The sequence below is a fragment of the Rutidosis leptorrhynchoides genome, chromosome 3 (assembly GCF_046630445.1).
Source record: "Rutidosis leptorrhynchoides isolate AG116_Rl617_1_P2 chromosome 3, CSIRO_AGI_Rlap_v1, whole genome shotgun sequence".
NCBI lineage: Eukaryota > Viridiplantae > Streptophyta > Magnoliopsida > Asterales > Asteraceae > Rutidosis > Rutidosis leptorrhynchoides.
In genome coordinates, this window is record NC_092335.1 from 201,572,501 (window position 1) to 201,595,786 (window position 23,286).

At 34.3% G+C, this 23,286-nt stretch overlaps 1 protein-coding gene across 1 annotated transcript; it reads right to left on the reverse strand.

The window, feature by feature from the left end:
* Positions 1-17,443: 17,443 nt before the first annotated feature.
* LOC139900762 (uncharacterized) lies at positions 17,444-22,522 on the reverse strand. Its single transcript, XM_071883517.1, has 7 exons — positions 22,445-22,522; positions 19,648-19,807; positions 18,552-18,639; positions 18,333-18,465; positions 18,161-18,254; positions 17,869-18,062; positions 17,444-17,728 (listed from the first exon to the last, which is right to left on the reverse strand). Exons 1-7 carry the CDS (start codon positions 22,520-22,522, stop codon positions 17,444-17,446), a joined length of 1,032 nt encoding a protein of 343 aa, XP_071739618.1.
* Positions 22,523-23,286: the final 764 nt, after the last annotated feature.

Sequence of the window (23,286 nt, forward strand, 5' to 3'; positions counted from 1 at the left end):
AAGTGAGTTTCATTTGCTCCCTTTTTAATTGCTTTTGCAATATATATTTTTGGGCTGAGAATACATGCGCTGCTTTTATAAATGTTTACAAAATAGACACAAGTACTTAAAAATATATTCTACGTTGAGTTGTACCACTGGCATATTTCCCTGTAGCTTGGTAACTACTATTTACATGGGTATTGTAAACGCGAATCCTGTTGATAGATCTATCGGGCCTGACAACCCCAACCGGACAGGACGACCAGTATTCAACGGTTGCACAGTACTTCGTTTTGGTGACTACACTTGGTACGGTGTAGTGAGATTTCATAATAAAGGGAATATGCGACGTTGATTAAATGTTAAGTATGGTTACCAAGTGCTCAACCACTTAGAATGCTTAAGATACACTTGCGAGTGTATTATGTTTATGATTATGAAATCTTGTGGTCTATTAACATATTGAAATGATTGTTATGATAAACCTATGAACTCACCAACCTTTTGGTTAACACTTTAAAGCATGTTTATTCTCAGGTACGAATTAAGTCTTCCACTTTGCATTTGCTCAATATAAGGACATTACTTGGAGCCGATCATCGCAATGGGACCAAATGTTGATGACTTCGTCCAGGTGGATTAGGACGGGTCCTTTCAGTTGGTATCAGAGCGGTGGTCGTAGCGAACCAGGTCTTGCATTAGTGTGTCTAACTAGTAGTTGTTAGGATGCATTAATGAGTCTGGACTTCGACCGTGTCTACATGTCAAAAGTTTTGCTTATCATTTCTAGTCGAAAATCATTTGCTTATCATCCTAAGGAAATTACCTGCTTATCATTCATAAGTCTAGACACATTTTACTGCATTTACTGCATTGATAGTTTATAGACGAATTCTTATCTTAGCATATCTGTTATTGCGAACTTTGACTGATACCTTTTCAAAGATTCTCCATAATTTACGGGATTTTGGTATTATATATACATATGTAAATTATGTATTGAAGAGTACCAAATCTAACTCCTATAATCTATTCCATACCAAAAATTTATTTTTCCCATTATACAAGATGGATTCCGCATCTAGTTCGAATTCTTCAGATTTCGACAGTTATGCCGATATAGATTTCCATTCGGGCTCCGAAAGCAGCGTCACCGGAATGGATCAACCAATTTTCCATCATCTATTCTGGATGAATTGGGGATGGGTTCGTAATATACTAAATCACTGGAGACAAGAAGAAGGTGATCCATTCCATCCACCAAATTGCCCTCTTGGCGATGAACCTGAAGCACTTACCGGCGAACCTATTCGAAACACCATTTTCTCTCTCATTTCTAGAGTATCTCGTCACGATTATATACTATCCCATATTACAAATCTTGTTCATTCGCTCGCTCCAACCGCCAATCATCCCGGTGTACTAGCAGAAGTTAACAAACTTCGCGCTCGCGTGACGGCTTTGGAGAACATGGTGCGAAGGTTGCAAACACCAGCAGCAGCACCAGCAGCGTAATCAGACCATTAATAACATCAACAATACCATCATCACCACTAACAAACAACATCCGCATCACACGTGTCGACATCATAATTTGTCCCACAAACATCAACATCACACGCACCATAGATACCAAGGAGTACCAACAATAATGAACGATGAAGTATTGATCCATAACTTCATTGATATTCTGCGAAGAATATGTGATTTCAAAAAATTTTAGAGATTTCTTATTCTAGCTCAAACCGAAAAGCAAATGAGATTAATATCATATTAACTCATTAAATTCATGATTTCATCTGAAGAAAATATATATGTATATATGTTATCATAAAGATTGTAATTAAAAGTTCTTTTGTACAAAATATTAATGGTGAAAATTTTTTTTAACGGGTAGGTAATACCCGAGGAATAATTAGATTTCATCTTAATAAGTTACATTGTACATTCGTCGAAGCTGATTCAACAGTCATTTACTATCCTACTTACAACCACCGATATACGTATCTGTTCACCGCAGAATAACCATTTTCATTCAATTTCATATTTGGATTTTGACTTCCCAGAATCCAACAAGTGGCATATGAAGAAAACATATGACAAAATAAAATCTGTTAGAAACAAACAAATTAACTATGAAAATTTTTGTTAAGAATCCACGCTAACTGTTCCAGCTAACTGTTCCTAGCTAACTGATTACATTTTATTTATCGCAGTTTATTTATCGCAATTTAATTATCGCACTTTTATTTATCGTCATTTAATTTCTGTAATTATTTTACGCACTTTAAATATCGGGACACATATACAATGTTTTGACATATCATATTGACGCATCTATATATATTATTTGGAATCACCATAGACACTCTATATGCAGTAATGATCGAGTTCTCTATACAGGGTTGAGGTTGATTCTACAATAATATATATAGTTTGAGTTGTGATCGAGTCTGAGATGTATAAGGGTCACGACACGTATTAATTAATTCGTATATTATATATTAAACTATATATGAATTATTGGACTGTTATTGTGGACTATCGACTGTGGACTAATGACATTGGACAATTAAAATGAATTAAAATATTGATTATAACATATGAAACTAAACATTTCTTCAAGATTGCCACTTGATTTCATCTTAAACCTCATTGTATCTCGACGATTACAATCAGCGTTCAAATCTATCATGATTCTTAAAAACACCTCAATCGAGAGGATAAACCAACCGCACTTCATCTACGGAAGAAAAGATTGATGCATATAGTTATGCAAGTGAAAAACCCTCGAAAACTGAGTAAACGTTTGACACGTATCTGTTCTAGTTCCTTTGACATTGTTATTACCGAAGATCGTTTTGCAATCCCTTTCCAAAGTAGCTAATTTTGTCACAGCTCCAGCAAGTCAACTCCGACTTTTCATCCGAAACAACTTTATTATAACCGCGATATATATGCGTACTCTTTATTGTTACTGGGGAACCTTTTATATTCCACAATATTACCATCAGCGATTAATCATTCTAAAAAAACACAATTCTCCTGAAACTACCTCGGTTTGATAACCGATGACCCAGATCAGTTAACTTTGAAAATGCTGACGAAGCAGCATGTTGTAGATGATCTTAATGGCCAAAAGTTTGATGATAAAGAAAGGAGTGTTGGGAACGCTCGATAGAAAATTTAGTACCGAAAAGCGGATTATGCGAAACTATGAAGAAAGCCGTGGACAAATCACAAAGAATAAGTTTGCCTTCAAAGAATCCAAATGATTCTGTGCCTGCTGAAATCGTTAGCAAACATCTTATTTCTCATTCTAAACCTTCACAGACAAATCTTCTTCATCATCCATTGATATTAGAAATTCTAAGATATTCTCGTATGTTCTATTATAAATATCCTCCATATTTCTGGAGATATTTTCACAACTATTCTTATCTGAGATCATTTATCTCTCCGTAAAATCTGCAACATAAAAGAAACTGTGTTAGTTTCTAAATTCTGAAACCTTCGAGTTTAAAATATGAATGTTTTGAAGTAGTGTTGGGAACTGAAGCATGGATTAGTATAATATAATGACACTTGATCAACGTCATTATATTACAGTAAGTCATGCTGAGTTTCTAATGAAGCATGATGATTCACAGTACCGTCATCATGTGCCATTTACACGACTCTTACATTCTATCTAATCTCTAAACATATCAAGAGAATATTTTTCTGGATGACTCGGTCTTCTCCAGGGTATTCTGGTAATTTAACAAATCAAAATCGTTCTATTACCATTTTCTTCTTAGAGCATTAGGTATGTTCATTCTGAATTTCATATCTACGAATTCCGAACCATTACTCGCTTGACTCGAAGTCGGGAAGAGAAAACGAAAGCATGAAGCTCTGAAAAATAATAAAGAATATAAACTCCGATAATAACCCCGAAATTACAAACCATGTATATCGATGCAGATAGCAATATAGAGACACGGGAGAATTAGAAACACTATAAACACAAGAGTATAGTAGAAGTAAATAGATTCTTCTGGTGGTAGATGAAAAAGAAGAATGACAGATATAAAAGTTAGGAGTATATCAAGAATCAGGACTGGATGGAGCATATTGATGAATGCTTTAAAGTAAGAATCAAGGGAGAAAGAATAGAATGTATGAGTCGTGGAAAATAAGGAAACGAATGGGTGAATTTATAGTGAAATATCCGACAGAGAAATCGAAACATATTATTGCATATAATCAATGAAGATCCTGATTTCCTTAATCACCAAAGAACCAAATCTTATTACGTAAGATTCTCTTTAAATCCCTTAAATCCCGGAAATCAATCATAACTACGTCATCGGTTAAGACGAATATATTTTACTCATCTCACTCTTTTACGATAGTCTCATTTATATTCTTCGCATAATCGAATCGTTTTATCTACATTACTCAATGATGATAAAACTCCATTATCACCTTATATTTGTCATGAAAACCTTCTTATTGTTATCCATAACAACCTCTATCAAATTTCGGGGACGAAATTTCTTTAACGAGCAGGTACTGTAATGACCCGGAATTTTTCGACCAAATTATACTTATGAGATTAATATTTACATAAATTAAACCATACCAACATGATAAGCAATCCAAATTATTGAGACTTGTGTTTTTGAAAAGAGTTTTACACAACGTTTGACCGTCCAATATGACCGATGATATCACGAACTATATAACATATGATAATTATACGTTTGTGTATATATATATGTATTTATATATATTTAACATGATCTAAGGATGGTTTAACATCTCATTGTGTACTAATGACAATGAGTTATAAGTATATTTTGAAACTACTAACTTAAGTTTTCAAAACGATAACTATACGTAACATTCTTTGATATATATACTTATAATCTATAATGCTTATACATGTATCGTATATATAATGTATTTAATCACTTTTTAAGGACTTAAATACATAAAAAAATATAAGTATATTCACAAAAGATAGCTATATTTGAATTCTCGTTCCGTTTCCTCAAGACTTCTATACGTATATCTAGTGTATATGTACCCGTATCATATCCAGCTTCTATACGTATTTACTATTGGTATATACACATCAAATCAACATCCTAATCAACATTATTACTGCCCTAGATATGAGGTAACTAGGATTTGTCAAGTAGTATGCATTATTAGTAAGAAAACAAAATTAGGAATCCTTTTCTTTCTTTATAAACTAAAAACATTTTTATAAATGAACACCATTTCTTCACTCCATTTTCTCATACCTACACCCTCATTTCTCTCTCAAAATACTCCTAACTTCATACTTGATCATCTCCAAGCATTTTCCCCATCATTTAGCTTCAATTACAAGCCTTAAACACCATAAGAAAACTCTTTCAAGAACATATCAAAATGACCACCCACTTGAAGAAGTTTACTTCTAACCTTTTGATCTAACTCCACCACTCTTTGATTCCAAGATTATTTCTTATCTTTTGCAGTAACTTTGTCCAAGTAACTTGAGGTAGTAACCTTGTTCATAATCTTATTCAATTCATATTCATATAGCTATCTTATTTTGTGGTATAAAATTTTAACAACAAGAACATAGTTTGAATGATTTCAAACTTGTTCGCAAACTAAATAGATCCTTCTAACTTGACTTTTAAAACACTTCAAGACCTGTAATATATCATAATGATATGCTAACCTAACAAGATATAACTTGATTTTACAAAGAACATCTTAAAAACTGAATCTACGTCGTCGGAGTGCAACCGGGGGCTGTTTTGGGTTGGATAATTAAAAACCATCTTGAACTTTGAATTGGAAGTTCATGTTCTGGAAAAATGATATTTCTTATGAATATGTTAACACATAAAAATTTCATGGTTTAACTCAAAGTGTAAGTATTTTTAGAAAAATGATCATTAAATGTTGTTTTTATGATGGAAAATGATCACTTTCATAAGTTTCACCAAAGTTTGACCTATAACCTATGATTTCGAATAAAAACTAAGGTATTTTCAGTTCATATTCTTAAAATTTAACTCGATCCAAGGAAGTGGCAAGTTGAACCAACAAAAACGGAGTTGTAATGAAGAAACTACGACTAAAACAAGATTGGGTATCCGAAGCTAGTTTAGCTACGAAAATATTTGGAGAAAAAGTAAATTAATCATATCTTTTCTAATTAATATGGTATTTTATATATAATTACTTATGATTTGATTTTATATATTTCAGGACCACCCGTAAACAACACGAGAAGATTAATCATAAGACCTCATGATTGTACGCAACACGTCATTTGACAACACGGTACTTTATGTACACAACACGTCATTTGACAACATGGTACCATGGGTCGAGATTAATTCTGATCAATATGAATACGATGGGGTCTTTATTTATTTTATTTAAGCAACTAATTGTGGACCACTAACATCGGACTGCTAACTACGGACTAAGAAAATATTAAAAGTATATATATATGTAACGATTACTTAAAAAGAAAATATGTTGATATATTATATATATGGTTAGGTTCGTGATATCTATCGGAGACCAAGTCGAATTAAATACCTTCAAGGCAAAAGTGAGTTTCATTTGCTCCCTTTTTAATTGCTTTTTCAATATATATTTTTGGGCTGAGAATATATGCGCTGCTTTTATAAATGTTTACAAAATAGACACAAGTACTTAAAAATATATTCTACGTTGAGTTGTATCACTGGCATATTTCCCTGTAGCTTGGTAACTACTATTTACATGGGTATTGTAAACGCGAATCCTGTTGATAGATCTATCGGGCCTGACAATCCCAACCGGACTGGACGACCAGTATTCAACGGTTGCACAGTACTTCGTTTTGGTGACTACACTTGGTATGGTGTAGTGAGATTTCATAATAAAGGGAATATGCGACGTTGATTAAATGTTAAGTATGGTTACCAAGTGCTCAACCACTTAGAATGCTTTACATACACTTGCGAGTGTATTATGTTTATGATTATGAAATCTTGTGGTCTATTAACATATTGAAATGATTGTTATGATAAACCTATGAACTCACCAACCTTTTGGTTGACACTTTAAAGCATGTTTATTCTCAGGTACGAATTAAGTCTTCCGCTGTGCATTTGCTCAATATAAGGACATTACTTGGAGCCGATCATCGCAATGGGACCAAATGTTGATGACTTCGTCCAGGTGGATTAGGACGGGTCCTTTCACCAGAACACACCATTCGAACACCAACACATCTATCATCTAAAAGTACTACTGCTACACTCTTCTTGACACTCGAATAAGACCCCAAAACCCATTTAACCATTGCCTTTCATCACCTTGAAGCTAATTACGAGCACCACCTCCATTCCAACACCACTGTGGGATCACACCACGGGCACCATTAAAACATCATCACAGGTTCATCATCCATAACCCTTTGTCCACTCTCTCTCTATACTCTCTCTCTAAATACATATTATTTTTACGTGAACATTATGAAAACCAAATAAACCGCACCCACATTTTCTGTTTGGGATCTGTTAAAAAATATATATAAATAAAAAAAAAAAAATTAATCAATAAGTGTTACATATATGCTTGTCTTGTTGTTTCCTTTTTACTCGCACCCCACAACCACCGAATGCCCACTCACCCTTTCTTTGGCTACTGCTGCTCAAGTATATATACTATTTTTTTTCTTTTCTTTTAAACTCGCCCAACACACAATGGATGAATGATGTGGTTATGATTATAATCATGTTATATATAATTTTAGTAGTGCCACACTCAACCAATCCTCCACTAGTCTACAAATTGCTTTATGCAAAAGTGTATGTTGTCAAACGGGTTAAAGTTGGTATATTTTATTTTGGCCGACATATAATATTCAAGGGAACCCACTTGATTTAAGCATGATATATTATTGTTGCTGTTAATGATTAAACGCCTTTAGCATTATATTTTTTTTCCATCGAACTAAGCATGGATAGACTGCCTTATTCTAATAGACCGAGGTTTATACGGTTATTGGGTCAATTCTTGCAAGTTACTGCTTTGTGTTTCCCTGATTCACCACGATATCAATACAATCACACACATTCTATAAGGTATAAATAGGATGTAATGATAATGAAGAATAGATGGCGATGATGATGATAATAATCGTGAATGATGATGACGAGTAACAGAAATGATACATGATGATATGTGTTATGCGAGTATAATGATGATTGATAATGATATAGGTTGATGATGATTAAGGATGATGATTAGCGAATGATGCAGTGGTTATGAATGAATGATAATGATGATTCAATATTGATGATTATAGGAGTAGGATGAAGATGATAAACAGCTTCATATATGTTAAATAATTGTGCGAGTTAAAATAGAAATAATACAACGGTTCATTGGTTTAAGTGGTTGTTTGATAGACAAGGGGTCCTGAGTTCAAACCTAGGCTGCTGCAGCTTATTTTTTTTTTCAATTAATAGCTACACGGGTTGGGCCAGATGATTGGGCTATTCGGGCTTGATGCAGAAAACGAGTTAAATGGTTTTACGCCGGGGTTAAAATACAAATGTAAAAGGCAGCTCAATGATTAGGAGTGTTGTGGTGTAAGCTAGAGGTCGCGGGTTCGAGTCCCGTCCCGGAAAGTTTATTTCTTTTTAATGCTTCTAAGGTATTATTTGATATTATTATTATTATTATTCTTTATCATTATTATTTATTATTATTATTATCATAAGTATTAATATTACTATTAGTAATAATATTATCCTTATTATGATTATCATAACTATTATGACTTTTACCATTAAAATTAGTAATAATATCATTAAGACTAATATTGGAATTATCAATATTATTAAACTTATTTTTTTATTAAAATTAAAAGTATCATCATTATTATTAATAGTGTTAACATTAATTTTATTATTACTTTTAACATTATATTTATTATTATCATTATTAATATTATTATTATTATTATTACAAATTATATTAGTATTATTATAGTTATTATTATTTATTTATTATTATTTTTTTTACAAAAGGTATTTACATATGAAATAAATATAGCTAATTAACTAACAAATTATTAATACAAGAAGTATATTAACAATATTATATATAAACTAAGTAATTGTCATTATATGTCTTAATATATATATAATTGATATAGGTTTGTGAATCCGGAGCCAACCCTGCATTGTTCAATGTCGTCATATGTATTTTTACTACAAAATACAGTATTGTGAGTTTCGTTACTCCATTTTTAAATGCTTTTGCAATATATATTTTTGGGACTGAGAATGCATGCGCTTTTATAAATGTTTTACGAAATAGACACAAGTAATCGAAACTACATTATATGGTTGAATGATCGAAATCTAATATGCCCCTTTTTATTAAGTCTGGTAATCTAAGAATTAGCGAACAGACACCCTAATTGACGCGAATCCTAAAGATAGATCTATTGGGCCCAACAAGCCCCATCCAAAGTACCGGATGCTTTAGTACTTCGAAATTTATATCATGTCCGAAGGAGGATCCCGGAATGATGGGGATATTCTTATATACATATTGTGAATGTCGGTTACCAGGTGTTCAATCCATATGAATGATATTTTGTCTCTATGCATGGGACGTATGTTTATGAGAAATAGAAATATGAAATCTTGTGGTCTATTAAAATTATGAAATGATTATTTATGATAAACTTATGAAGTCACCAACCGTTTGGTTGACACTTGAAAGCATGTTTATTCTCAGGTATGAAAGAAATCTTCCGATGTGCATTTGTTCATATTAGAGACATTACTTCGAGTCATTCATGACATATTTCAAAAGACGTTGCATTCGAGTCGTCGAGTTCATCAAGATTATTATTAAGTCAATTATAGATGGATATATTATGAATGGGTATACATGTCGTCAACTTTCGATGTAAATGAAAGTTTATCTTTTAAAAACGAATGCAATGTTTGTAAAATGTATCATATAGAGGTCAAGTACCTCGCGATGTAATCAACTAATGTGAATCGTTTATAATCGATGTGGACTTTGTCCGGATGGATTAGGACGGGTCCTTTCATCAACCCTCAAAGACTCGGGGTTCACAAGGTTTGGGCACATCAAGGCTAGTTCGGAGAATCGTTGATTGTAGGCCTTGAGATCGTTTCCGACCGCTTTTAAAGTTCTTAGCTCTTGTTCGAGCCTTCGGGTTTCTTCACGAGAAAAATATTCGATGATCATCTTTTCCCTTAATTCGGCCCAAGAGAGGGCGTGAGCTTCATCGTTACCCACCGATTGCACATAGGTCTCCCACCACGTAAGAGCGACACCGGCGAAAGTGTGAGTGGAGTATTTGACCTTGTCTTGGTCCCGACAACCGCTTATGCTAAAGACGGCTTTTGTTTGCTTAAACCATCGGGTGAGCACAACCGGTCCTCCGGTTCCATCGAAAGTGTGAGGTTTGCACCCCATGAAGGCTTTGTAGGAGCACCCTTTGCTTGAGTTACCGGCTCCTTGATTGTTGTTGTTGTGGTTGTTGTTATTGTTGTTGTTGGAGGAGTGAACGGCCATGGCCGCATCCACGGTGGTGGCTATCATCCATTGAAGAGCTTGTTCGGGAGTCTCATGGCGTGGTACACGGCGAGGAGGCATTGTTCCTTCAAAACACAAGAATATCGTTAATTAGTATTCTTAATAATACTAACCGTGATATGGAATAAGGATAGAGAGAAAATTTTCCTTGACTCGCCTTAAATTCTTTATGTCATAATGTCGAAACGTTCATATGAGTCACCGTAATATAATCCCGGAAATTATATTACCCTGATTCATATGTGCATTCGACATTATTTCATATAGTCAAGGTGGCGTGTCAATCAAATTAAACAACGTGAGATTAAGATGAAATAAGAGTTAGATATGAGTAGAAACGTTCGAGTATAAATGCACAAGTAGTCAAGTAATTCCTACTTCAAGTCTATATCCCGGTTGCAGTCTAGACTCACTAATGTACCCTATGACTCGGGGTTGACACCAATGAACTCTAAATCCCTACAACCAATGCTCTGATACCATCTGTAGCGACCCGACAAAATCGTCATTGACGGCGCCGTCTACTTAGGTCTCGTTACGTGGTCATAAGTCTTTAAATTAACGTTTGACCGAAAATATGTAGCATTCATTTCAAAAGTAAGGATGTTTCAAGTTTACAAAAGTTGTTCAACGACTAGTTACATTACAACGTTAAGGTACAATTTAAACCCATGCGACACAATTAAATGTAAAGCCAAAAGACGCTTCATATATGCAAGTATACTCGACATCCAAGCAAGTATCAAAAATAGTGAGCGGAAGCATGTATCACATAACGTTCAAGGACCTGAGAAAAACATAGAAATCTGTCAATGAAAACGTTGGTGAAATCATAGGTTTAAGTAATTAAGTAAGTACAAATGAACCACAAGATTTATAACATCGTAATAATAGTAAACCATTCTAAAAGTTGTTATCACGAGCACCCAATTATCAAGGCTTAACGTACCAAGAACCCCATCACAATAGTGTTAGAACTTACACTGTTTCTCGAAAATATATTTCATCCGAATAACGGTAGCGAACCGTCCAAATGAGGGTTTGTCAAACCCATATGGCCATACAACATAAGTTCTCGCTTACACCCCGCAAGTGTAACTAATGATAATCGAATTGAGGATTTTTGTTCTAACTCGTATGTAGAATGTTTGTTTTCGTACTTGTGTTCACTTTGTAAAATGAAACGTTTATGTTTTCTCATCCCAAATGTAAGTTTAAAAGAGTAAAATTGGGACTATGATCTCACCTTGAGTGCAAGAGTATAAAAGGTACTTCACAAGTAAACGTGTGCAAGAACGAATGCTAGTCTTGACCTAAACAAGTAGGTTGTATCAATAACGGTAAACACGGTTGGTTAAAGTTGTTCAATTAGTCCTATGGCTCGTTACGACTCCATTAATATAGCATGTGAGTTAAATTATCAAGTTTCATGCAAGATATAAGTATAAAAGCATGTTAGAACGATTGCATAAACATTTGGTTAAGTTTGACTAAAAGTCAAACTTGGTCAAAGTCAAAGTCAATGGGGTCGGGTCGGGTTTTCGACTATTGTCCATAAAAACGTAGTCATATATAAGCATGTTGGCCAAGTTTCATGTTAATCGGAGTTGCGAGTAAGCGGGAATGGAATTGTGAAAACACAAAACAATTTTGGACAGTCCGAAATGTTACGGCCGCAATGGCCTGGGTTACGGTCTCAATGTCCTGGGTTACGGTCACAATTTGGGTCCTCCAGGTGCTGAAATGCTGAATTTTTCTAAGTGTCGAGCCAAACTTCATTCATCCATAACTAATGATCCGAAAACATTCAAAACACGTATCTTATATCGTTGGAAAGGTAATTTAACGAGGAATACAACTAAACACATTTCATCAATCAGAAACATCATTTACAATAACCAATTTCTCGTCAAGTGATCATTAAAAGTCCATTTTTAAAGTTTCAAGTTCATAAATTGCATAAGATGATTCGGGAACTTAATACACACATATAATAAGCCGTCCCGTAGGTAATTACTCATACAATACTATTAAACACTTACAAACAACATTGCAAGGCTTTTAATGCATCAAAAATCACATTTAAGGCTACCAAACCCTAACCAAAAATCATAAAATCAATAATCATGTTAATGAAGCATTGTTAATCAACCTACACATCAAATTCAAGCTAGTGATGCTATTAACACATTTAATACATACACTTCTAACATCTAACAACATATACTCATCCAAAACCCAAGATTAAACACACCCATTTGACAAGTTTATGCTAGTTACTCAAAACAACAAAATCAAACATACAAATCATATATTCATGTTAGACTTGAGCCATAGACTCTAATTAACACTTTTATAAGTTAAAAACATCAAGAACAAAGAATATAGTGATTTTAGAAAGTTACCCAAACTTGATGAAATTGGTACGGAATCGAAGAGGAAGATGCAAGGATTCCAAATATGTAATTTGTTTTGATGTTTGATTGCTAGATTGGAAATGGATGATGAATCTTTGAATTGGAGTTTGAGAGAATATGTTGAAAGTATTAAGAAAAATGGAAAAAAAAAAGGATAATGAATGGATGAGGATGGAGTTGACCACTTTGACCTAGTCATGAGTTTGGTCAAATGACAACATTGGTCCCTCAAGTTTGAATCGGGTGCGTGAATTAACTAAACGAAATATTTTAAACGCGTATTAACGGAAGATGTTATAATTATATAACGGACTTTAAATAAGTAAACGGAAAAAGGCGGGATGTTACACAACTACAACAGGGAACCTAGGCTTAGATACCATTAGATGTAACATCCCATTCCAACTAGGAAATGGAAGGTCACATTTATTTATTACTAAATAATTGAAACCAAAATAGTCTAACAATATTAAACGACAAGGTCTAAAGCAACTGAATTATTAAAATCTCTAATAAAACTTAAAGTCTCCAAATCTTAACATAAGTCTGAATAATTATTAATAAGGGTTGTCTCTAAGGCATCTTCCAATCCATAAGCTCTCTCACTCATCCCATATGATCCTGATTACCTGCCGCAAGAAAAGAAAAATGCGGCTGAGCTAATAGCTCAGTGCGCGGATGTTGACAGATATAAACAGTAATAATAAACATTTTAAGGTATAAGAACGGAAGGAATTAAATAACATTATTTTTACATTTATTTTATAATTCTCCATCGATTACCACCACAACACCAGAGTAAGAAATGAAATAAGGCTGAAGCAACGAGGGGTTGGAAAATTATACCAAGTACACCTAACAGAACAGAATATGGACAGAACAGAACAGAACAGAACGCACAACATCGGTGCCATATCATATCACAAATCATATATCACGTGTCAGAATCGCACACTGGTCATGACTCCAGGTGCAACCCTAAATCGGAAGGTGTGTATGGCACTACACTACACAACCGTCTACAGAAATCTGTCCATAGTATAACCTAGGATGCATCCATATGCCTCCCAAATAATCAGAAAGCTCTCCCACGAGCATAATCACATAATATAACAGAATATAACAAAACACTCTTCAAAGAGCAATAACAGAAGTGGAGACGCCGCGGACTAATCGCACCGTCACGGATAGTGCCTTGTCATTGGTCGCCACAATGACAAGCCTATGGGCACCCCACAGGTAGTTACCTCGGTATACCTATCTCCTGTCTACAGAATCTAGGGTTCTATGGTAGCACAGTGAACATGCCAACCAACACCAGAATTATATTCACCATACATATGGAACCTAATCAAATGAATCAGAAAGAACGCTCGCAAATAAATAAGTTCACAAAGCTTATCAAAACTCATTTCATTTCAGAAAAAGGTTTTTTTCTCAAAGATTTCCAAAATAATCAGATCATGCAAAGTTTCTCATTTCATCATACAAAAGCATTTTCTCAAAAGTTTTCACAAAAATATATCTCATAATTTAGTTCAACTCAAATAGATAGATTAAGCACGCGAAATCAAATAACGAAGTGATAACAAGATAATCATGAAGCATATCAAGGTAACGCTGAAAGAACAGTACGGACATCCGTACCTGGATAAATGTGTAAAGCTCACAAGGTCAGAAAGATGCTCCAATATCCTCAACAACAACTACATAAAATAATTTGACTAACTTAGCATATAATTCTAAAGTCCCAACTTAAATGTTATAATGGCCTTTGTCCCAAATTGATTATGTATAATGTGTAATATACCATAATATTATTTCAATATTTTCTTACAGTTAATTAATTATCATTAATTATAGATGTTTGTTATTTCATGATGCGATAAAATTACGTTTATGTAACTCACGCAAACAAATCCATTTAGATTGTCATTCACTCTAACTGAGAATACTAATTGTTGTAGTCAACATATAGATATAATTATAATAAGTATTTATAAGACTGCAAATTTTATCATTTTTCAATTGTATAATTTTGCATAGTTCAGGGGCTAAATGGTAACTATGACATTCTCCATTCATTATTTTGTATCTCGGTTAAACTTCTAGGGACTGGAAGTGTAATTAAATCATTATCATCTTCTTATTCATAACTTTCTATGTACAGAAAGTGAAAATCAGAGTATCATTCTTTCCAGTGCCGATTCCAGGATTATAAGTCAATAGGGTCCCGAAAATTTTTCCAGTACTAATTATATTCAAATGATATTTTAGTGATAGTTTACCTTCAAAAAAAATTATAATTCGAAAAATATATGGGGTCCGAGTAGTATAATTTAGTGATTTTCCATACAATTTAAAAGAAAAACTATATATTTAAAAAATATATGGGGTCATACATTTAAATTTAATGGTGTCCTATATAACATACAGTGTATTTTCTACTAAAAATTTTTAAACTAGCGGGGTCCCGTGACCCCACGGGTCCCTACTTACAATCGCCACTGATTCTTCCTATTTTAATTCTCCCATTTTATCATCATCATGGCCATTAATCTTATTTTTACTTTTCAAGTGGACATTAAAATAAATCAGATACATAGCATAAGATCATAGGGGTGTTCATCGGTTCGGTTTTCAGTTTGTTCGGTTTATTCGGTTCGGTGTATTCGGTTTTGAAATTTTTTTGCGCAAAACCGAAAACCGAACCGAAAACCGAATTCAAAGTTAAAACCAAACCGAACCGAAAACCGAATTCAAATTCGGATTCGGTTCGGTTTTCAGTTAAAACCGAATATTATGAAAAAACTGAGAACGATGGTAGTTTAATTGTGACGTTACTGATGCCTTAGTTATTTGTATCATAAAACAATGACGTACTATTAAATTATCAAGAATTCGATGATTTATTAATATTTACAGCTTAATTATGATGTTTACCACTTCTGTTATTAAGAAGAAGAACATAATAATTTGAGTAACTTAATTATAATGTGAGTTACCAAATCGTTATATGGGTGAGAACATATTTTATTGATTGGGTCCCAAATTATAATGACATTAAAACATAAATATACAAATTAAATATATAAACATTTTGAATTCGGTTTTGAATTCGGTTTTCTGTTAAACCGAATTCAGAATTTTCAAAACCGAAAACCGAATTCAAATTCGGTTTCGGTTTGACTCGATCCGAAAACCGTTTTTCAAATTCGGTTTGGTTTTTTTCCGGTTTGGTTTCGGTTTGGTTTTCGGGTTCCACAGTTTCAAACCAAATACTGACCACCCCTATAAGATCATCTTAGTTCTTTGTTACATTCCTACGATAACCTTCACCTTATTTCCTTCTTTTTATTTATTGACCATGGGTAATTTAACAATACTATCCTAAAATGTGATCGGTGTATTAATTTAAATTTGTAGTTACTGATTCTTTACTAAGTCGCAAATTTTAGGACCCGGTACACTTTAATATAGCCCGAACCAAAACGTACGTTTTTTTTTTTTTTTTTTTTTTTTTTTTTTTTACGATCAGTTTTGGTTTATTTCTATTGGAAATATGAGCACCGTATAATTTTATTAAGCCTAAAACATAATAACATTAAAGTTTGGTTAAGGATTACCTTTCGAGACACCGATTTGTGATAGTAATATAACTTCTCTACCTAGCTTGCACTTTGCTTTCTCCCGGTACAAGTATTTGGAAGTATTTTGTGTTGTGTATATTATGGTGAATGGTGTGGGTAAATGAGTTAGATGGTGGAACTGTGTTTTGCTGGAACTGAGATATAAATGTAGAGTAAAATGGTCGTCAAAATGTATATAAATATGTGGGTTGTAGACTGAATATGAAGTTCCATATAGTAATTAGTTGGCCGAGATTGTAGGAAGCCATGACCACGTATTTGTTAACAGTATTTGACTACTTCAGATTACTAGTTTCCAATTCAAATTGTGGTCACGTGTGAATTGATATCCCATCTTTTCTTAGATTAATAACTACGTAATAGTCCAAGTATTATTAATTATACTTCTGCCTCAACTCATTCTCTAGCTTATCTTCATTTTAAAATTTCAAAGTGCCAATCTCATATTTGCCATTTTACATGTTTAGTTAGTATAGAGTATCATAGTTAGTATTATTCATCTATTATTTTTATTATTATTATAAGATAAAATATTTAAAATAAATATATGTTTGTCATTGTTTTCATTTCAAACGATTTTATTGTACAATAATTTTTATCTAGTTAAAAGTTATGTATTATCAAAATTAATTGTTCACTCCTTGATCTACTTATATATATGCATAACATAATACTTAATTATTTAATATTTTATTTCGGCCATTATAGGAGGGGTAAGAAAGGGACACGTGCAGAGATATGTAGAGAGTAGGGTGAACATTACTTGCGACAGTTTGGGCGGTCTGATTCCTTGGCGGGAGTAGTGACGTCCAATTCCCGTTTTTTCCCTGCAGGTGTAGAAACAGATGGGTCGACGGCTGGAGGCTGGGCTTTATTGCCAGTGACAGGAAGCACGCTCGCATTGGGGGTGGAATCCAACACGCGTAGACAGTTGAAGCTTTCATGCGAGCCGTGTTCGTAGTGTGATCCTGCTTTCAAGAGAAGAGTCTGCATTGTGTTGATGAGGTTCGCTATCGGGTTAGGTAAGACGTGGCTGAGGGAGTCCTAATCAAAAGAGAAAATGGGAATACATGAGAAAGCAATGCAAATGGTTTATGTAAACCTAGAGGGTAGGCCTGCTGTGCATGTTTAAACTGAAATGAGAGTATTAAATTAAGAAGACATAGGGTAAGTTAGGAAATAACCTCATCAAACTCTGCCACCAGAGATTTAGCAGTTGCTTTCACCAACTTTTCTGCCGTTTCGTCAAACAAAACGACAACAGCCTTGCCTGTCCCATCCGTCACTTCGAGCTGGATTTTGAACCTGGTGGGGAGAATAACAACGTGGCGGTCAGTTCTGTGTACGGGGAGAACATGTGGTGTAAAATTAACAGATCCTAATGTAGTTTGTGGGAAATTTATTACTTTGTATTTGGGTACAACACATCCTTGGCACATGACTAGCACCAATATTGGCCATCCTGCCTTGTAATACCTTTCTTAGCTTGGCAAATGTTGCAACTAACGTAATACCAACCATTCTTGGTGCGGACATTCGCTACATGGACAGTACACTTGAAGATCTCAACCTGAGTGCAATAGTGGGGTTAAAATTTTACCATCTGCAACAATTAGGTATTTATGTTATTCAAGGTTCACGATGATACCTTTGTAGTTGATGATCCGGAACCTTTTCCTTTGTGAGACGACCTGAGTAAATCAGCAAGGGTTCCTTCGGTCTGCGCCGAAGCGGGGATCTCTATTGCACAATACTCGAGGTTACCGCATAAATCCGTCCCACTGGTGCACAATTGATATTTGCAAATTAGTATAAACGTAGCAAACGACCCATATATGTAAAATGCGTAAATAGTTGCGGTGCAAACCGAAGTTTGTTAATGAATTCTGCCAGGGTGGGAATTGTAGGGTCTTCCACAACCAAAGTGGACGATGTACTGGAGACAGTTAGTGTGCCTGAAAAATTGTGGGTAACAAAAATGGGTATTATTAACAAAGTGTCTGAAAATAATCTGGAGTGTTGCCGCTGCATACCTAGGTAATTATACTTCACGGTCACCGACGATAGAATAATGCACCGAGGATCTGGATGGAAGGATTTATTCTGGACGAAATAACGGCCTAGTTTTTTCCATAAAGTAACCTATATCTTACGCCCACTGTTTCATACATGGAACGCGGGTGTCGTTAAAAAAACAACTATATAGTTACTGAAGCATTAATAAATTTAGGTTGCATAATGTGCTGAGTAACTTCAAATTCACCACATGTAAACACAATTCATATAAGGCTGTGTAATTTAAAAAAAAAAAAACAACAACTATCCAGAATCAACCTATCAATTCTATGCATTGATAAATGAATGATAAGGTCCAATGTACCACATGGAAAGACAATTCATATAGGGCTGTGTAAGTAAAAAAAACAACTATCGAGAATCAACCTATCAATTCTATTAATTGATAAATGAATGATAAGGTCCAATGTACGACATGTAAAGACAAATCATATACAATTCAGCCTAATTTTAATAAAGGCAGTTCAACATATTATACATGATAACGAACACACAGTACCCTATTATACATGATAACGAACACACAGTACCCTATATATGCATATATAAGCATATATAAGGTACTGCAAACGAATGGATCAGTAGGTATCACCTATCATTAGCCAAATCGAAATCCAGGGTAGTAGCACCCGACTTCTGGTCAACGGGGGAGCCAATATTCACAGCGTAGCCGACCACATCAAAAAAGCAAACAATAAGCACGATGTATAGGATTGTGTGTATTTGTAATCTACATTTATATATGGGAGATATAAATGGACATGAAAACATACCAACTAAATATTTGCCATTCGTAGGTGTCAGAGCTTCAAATGTGACACAATTGAATGGATGGCGGATGAAACCAGTCGTGTCATTAGTGGGCTATTTTTGCAGGCACGTAGAACCTTGTAATTGAATCTTAACCTGGTTGTCATTGAACAGAAGATAGTCTGGTTTGTTTGGAACAACATCAAAATCAGATAGGAAATAAACAACACCCTCTTTTAGCCTATGAATAAAACAGTGAGCGATATTATTCTTCGCTGCAATTTGTATTACATTCCCCTGTGACCGTTCATAAAATACAAATTAGTTAATATGCTGGAGAAACACAAACAACATAAAGACTCATCTATATACAAAATGGGTTAGAGAAAACACCCGAGAAAGAGAAAGACAAGAGAAAGACACACACATACATATATACATATATTGTTTCACATGAAAGTATTCATATCTTCTCATCTGAAGCTATAAAGTCTGTGGTCAGATACTTGCCGTATGCGGTGTGGGTGTCCCAGGCTCTGCAGATCATAACCCTGACAGTCGCTTGTTTTCCTTCTTCAAGTTGGTCTAGGAATACGTACGAAGTTTCATCAACAACTTGTGAGCCACCAATGTTAGCCGTTTCTGCCGTTTATGATTTGCAGGTTGCTTGAAAATTGAGGATTGCTTTGAGTAATGGATAGTTGATTAAGGCCATGGATTAATTTATAGGGATCTCAGTCTTCTCATAACTGAAGGCATCGTGACCATCAGGAATACAAACAGAGCAGGCATACGGAAGATGAACAATTGATGACTTACATGACAATTAATGGTATATCTATCGCATGAATGCTAAAACGGTTTTAAACCCATCATTATCATGATCGAAAGTCGCCTGCCACCGAATTAAATGCCGCCACGGTTTAATAGTCCGGTGATGGACATCGTATATAAAACGCACCACCATCAAATTACACCGGAGTAATTCTGCCGCCATAGGCGGTCTTAGGTATACAGATTAGTGTTGGTAATCTGAAGGGACGATGAAACCTAATTTTGGTGGTGGACATGTGAAGGGACAGTGAGCCCAAATTTTGTTTTTTAGAGTCAACATTGTTGGGCGGGCAATATTGAGACCTTTTTTTTTTCATCCGAGATATAAAAGGGAAAAAAGGGATAATTATAACTAAAATAATTAAAGAGAAAAAAAGGCATAAATAATACAAAAATAAGTTATGGTTATTATTCTTAAATAGTATAAAAAATGGGTAACTTTTATGTGGTAAATAGCATCAATAAAGAGTAATGTATATTTATACAGACCAATATTTACTATAGCCTATTTAATATTTCAATACTCATTGGTAAATAGCATAAATAAAGGGTAACTTTCATGTGGTAAATAGTATAAATAAAGGGTAATCTATATGGAGTAAACAATATTTACTAAGGGCTATTTAAGTTTTCTAGACTCAATATATATATATATATATATATATATATATATATATATATATATATATATATATATATATATATAAGATTATTATTATTATTATTATTATTATTATTATTATTATTATTATTATTATTATTATTATTATTATATAAAAATAAAAATAATTTTATGATAAGCAAATAACAAACCTGATTATCGACTTCTTTTGGTTCTGAAGCTGTTCATCTAGTTGTTGAATTGTGCTTTTCAAGTTATTGAGGCATTCTTATGACGTATAATGAATTTAAGATTTGACTAACCATTTAGTTAGTCAACATAATGGACATGATCATATTTTTGAATAGCCACTTGGACACATTTTAATGCAAGTGTTGGTACGAAAACAACCGCATCCGCATGTAAAAGGAATATGTATATACAGTCAATATGCTTATGATTAAATGATTAATACATATTTCAAGTCTGCCGTGAAATAAACAAACATGACAAAAACATTTTTGCTCCTCCATGCTAACGGTGGATAAGTTTTTGTTAATGTAACACTGTGCTACGTAATTATAGGTGTATAATTGGACCATCAAAAGTCATTAACAATGATATGATATTATGATCACAGCTGTATTCTTGAAAACACACAAGTACCAACAAAAGTAATTGTAACTGTATCAAAAGTAAATCACCAATCATTAATAAACCATTGAATTGAAAGGTACACCAATTGAATGAGTAAACTGGTCACATTTGTATCATCGGATTTTCTATCAATCATTTTGGAAAATCAAGCCGAGGAAATATTAAAGATTGAATGAGGTCTCCAAACGTTGTCATAAGCAGAAGATCATCAGCAATGACTTGAAATATTACATATCATAATTAGTTTACTATGTGCAACTGTAGACGATGTTTGGAAGGATCTTAGGTCGCTTATGATCGTGACTAGAGGCGGAATACACTAGAAACGACTAAAACCGAGATACGGGTCGCGTTGGGTTCGAATTGCTCAAACCTATGGTTTAATCTAGATTAGAAGGAAGCCTAAACGAGAGATTTCGGTGGTAATTGGTGTTAGGGATCGAATGGAACGGATACCAGTCGATTAGGGTTGATAGAATGTGTAACCTAACAATGTAGGCTTCAACCCGTATATATACTGCTTGACAGACACGGTCGGTCGACTGTGTAAGACAGTCGGTCGACTGAGTCACACAGTTGGTCGACTGAGTCACACAATCGGTCGAGTGTGTGGACACACTCGGTCGACTGTGTATGCAGTTTAACTTATTGATTGTTTAATAAATTAAGCACACACAAACACATATATAATCAATAGTCACAAAAGTACGTTATTACATGACTAAATGTATTACAACGATAAGCTATCTACGGCTGGGGATTACATGCACCAACAAACTCCCCCTAAGATCTAGCCGTAGATGAGAAAATTTCAGCCATTAATCCGTATAAGGATTAGTCACCCAGTTCTTCAAATAGCAGAATTTGACAACCCTGCAGTACTGTTCAGCTTGCACACGATTCTCTGGGCGATACAACATCCTGTTATAGTATAGGGTAAACATATCTTCTTCACAGCAGTTTCTAAGCCAAACTGGATCTAACACCCTGATACTATCATTGTTGTCATTCCATCCTTATCTAACACAATAACCGCTTCCTCCGAGCGTTCATCATAATACCACCAACGAAAATGTGGGCTGAAGTTCTGCGGCATTTTCCTTAACGGAACCTTAAGCATATACTTCACTGGTTCATATTTGACTATCTTCCTTCGTAAGCACATTTTCTTGTTCGTCGTGTAAGAGATCTTTGGAAATTGCGGTCGAAAACCTTCAAAATTTGGTGACCGAAATGATCGTCTTATCTTACGAACCAAAATGTCGGGAATACCAGCATAATCCTGATATAACATCTTAAGCCTAGCAATCTGCATAAATTCAAAATAAGGTAATGAAGTGAACTGAAAAGCATGCTTGATGTAGTCTACTCCATATTCTTTCTTTATCGTGTAAATATCGAACTCCTTAATATATGCCCAGGCCAAGATCTTTCCTTTAGGATGCAAACTCGCACTATGCTCAATAAACTTTAGATACTGAGGCTCCACCTCAGGTTTCATCAAATACTTTCTTATTCTCATTGATATCTTCCATTCTTCCTCCAAAACTTCCACTTTTTCTTTATTTATTTTCACCGGCAAAAACCCTTCCGGTAAAACATCCCCTTGTTCATTTTGTTCCTTCTCCTTACACTTCCTGTTCAAAATTTCACCATTCATTTGAAAGTAATTTGCAAAAGTTGG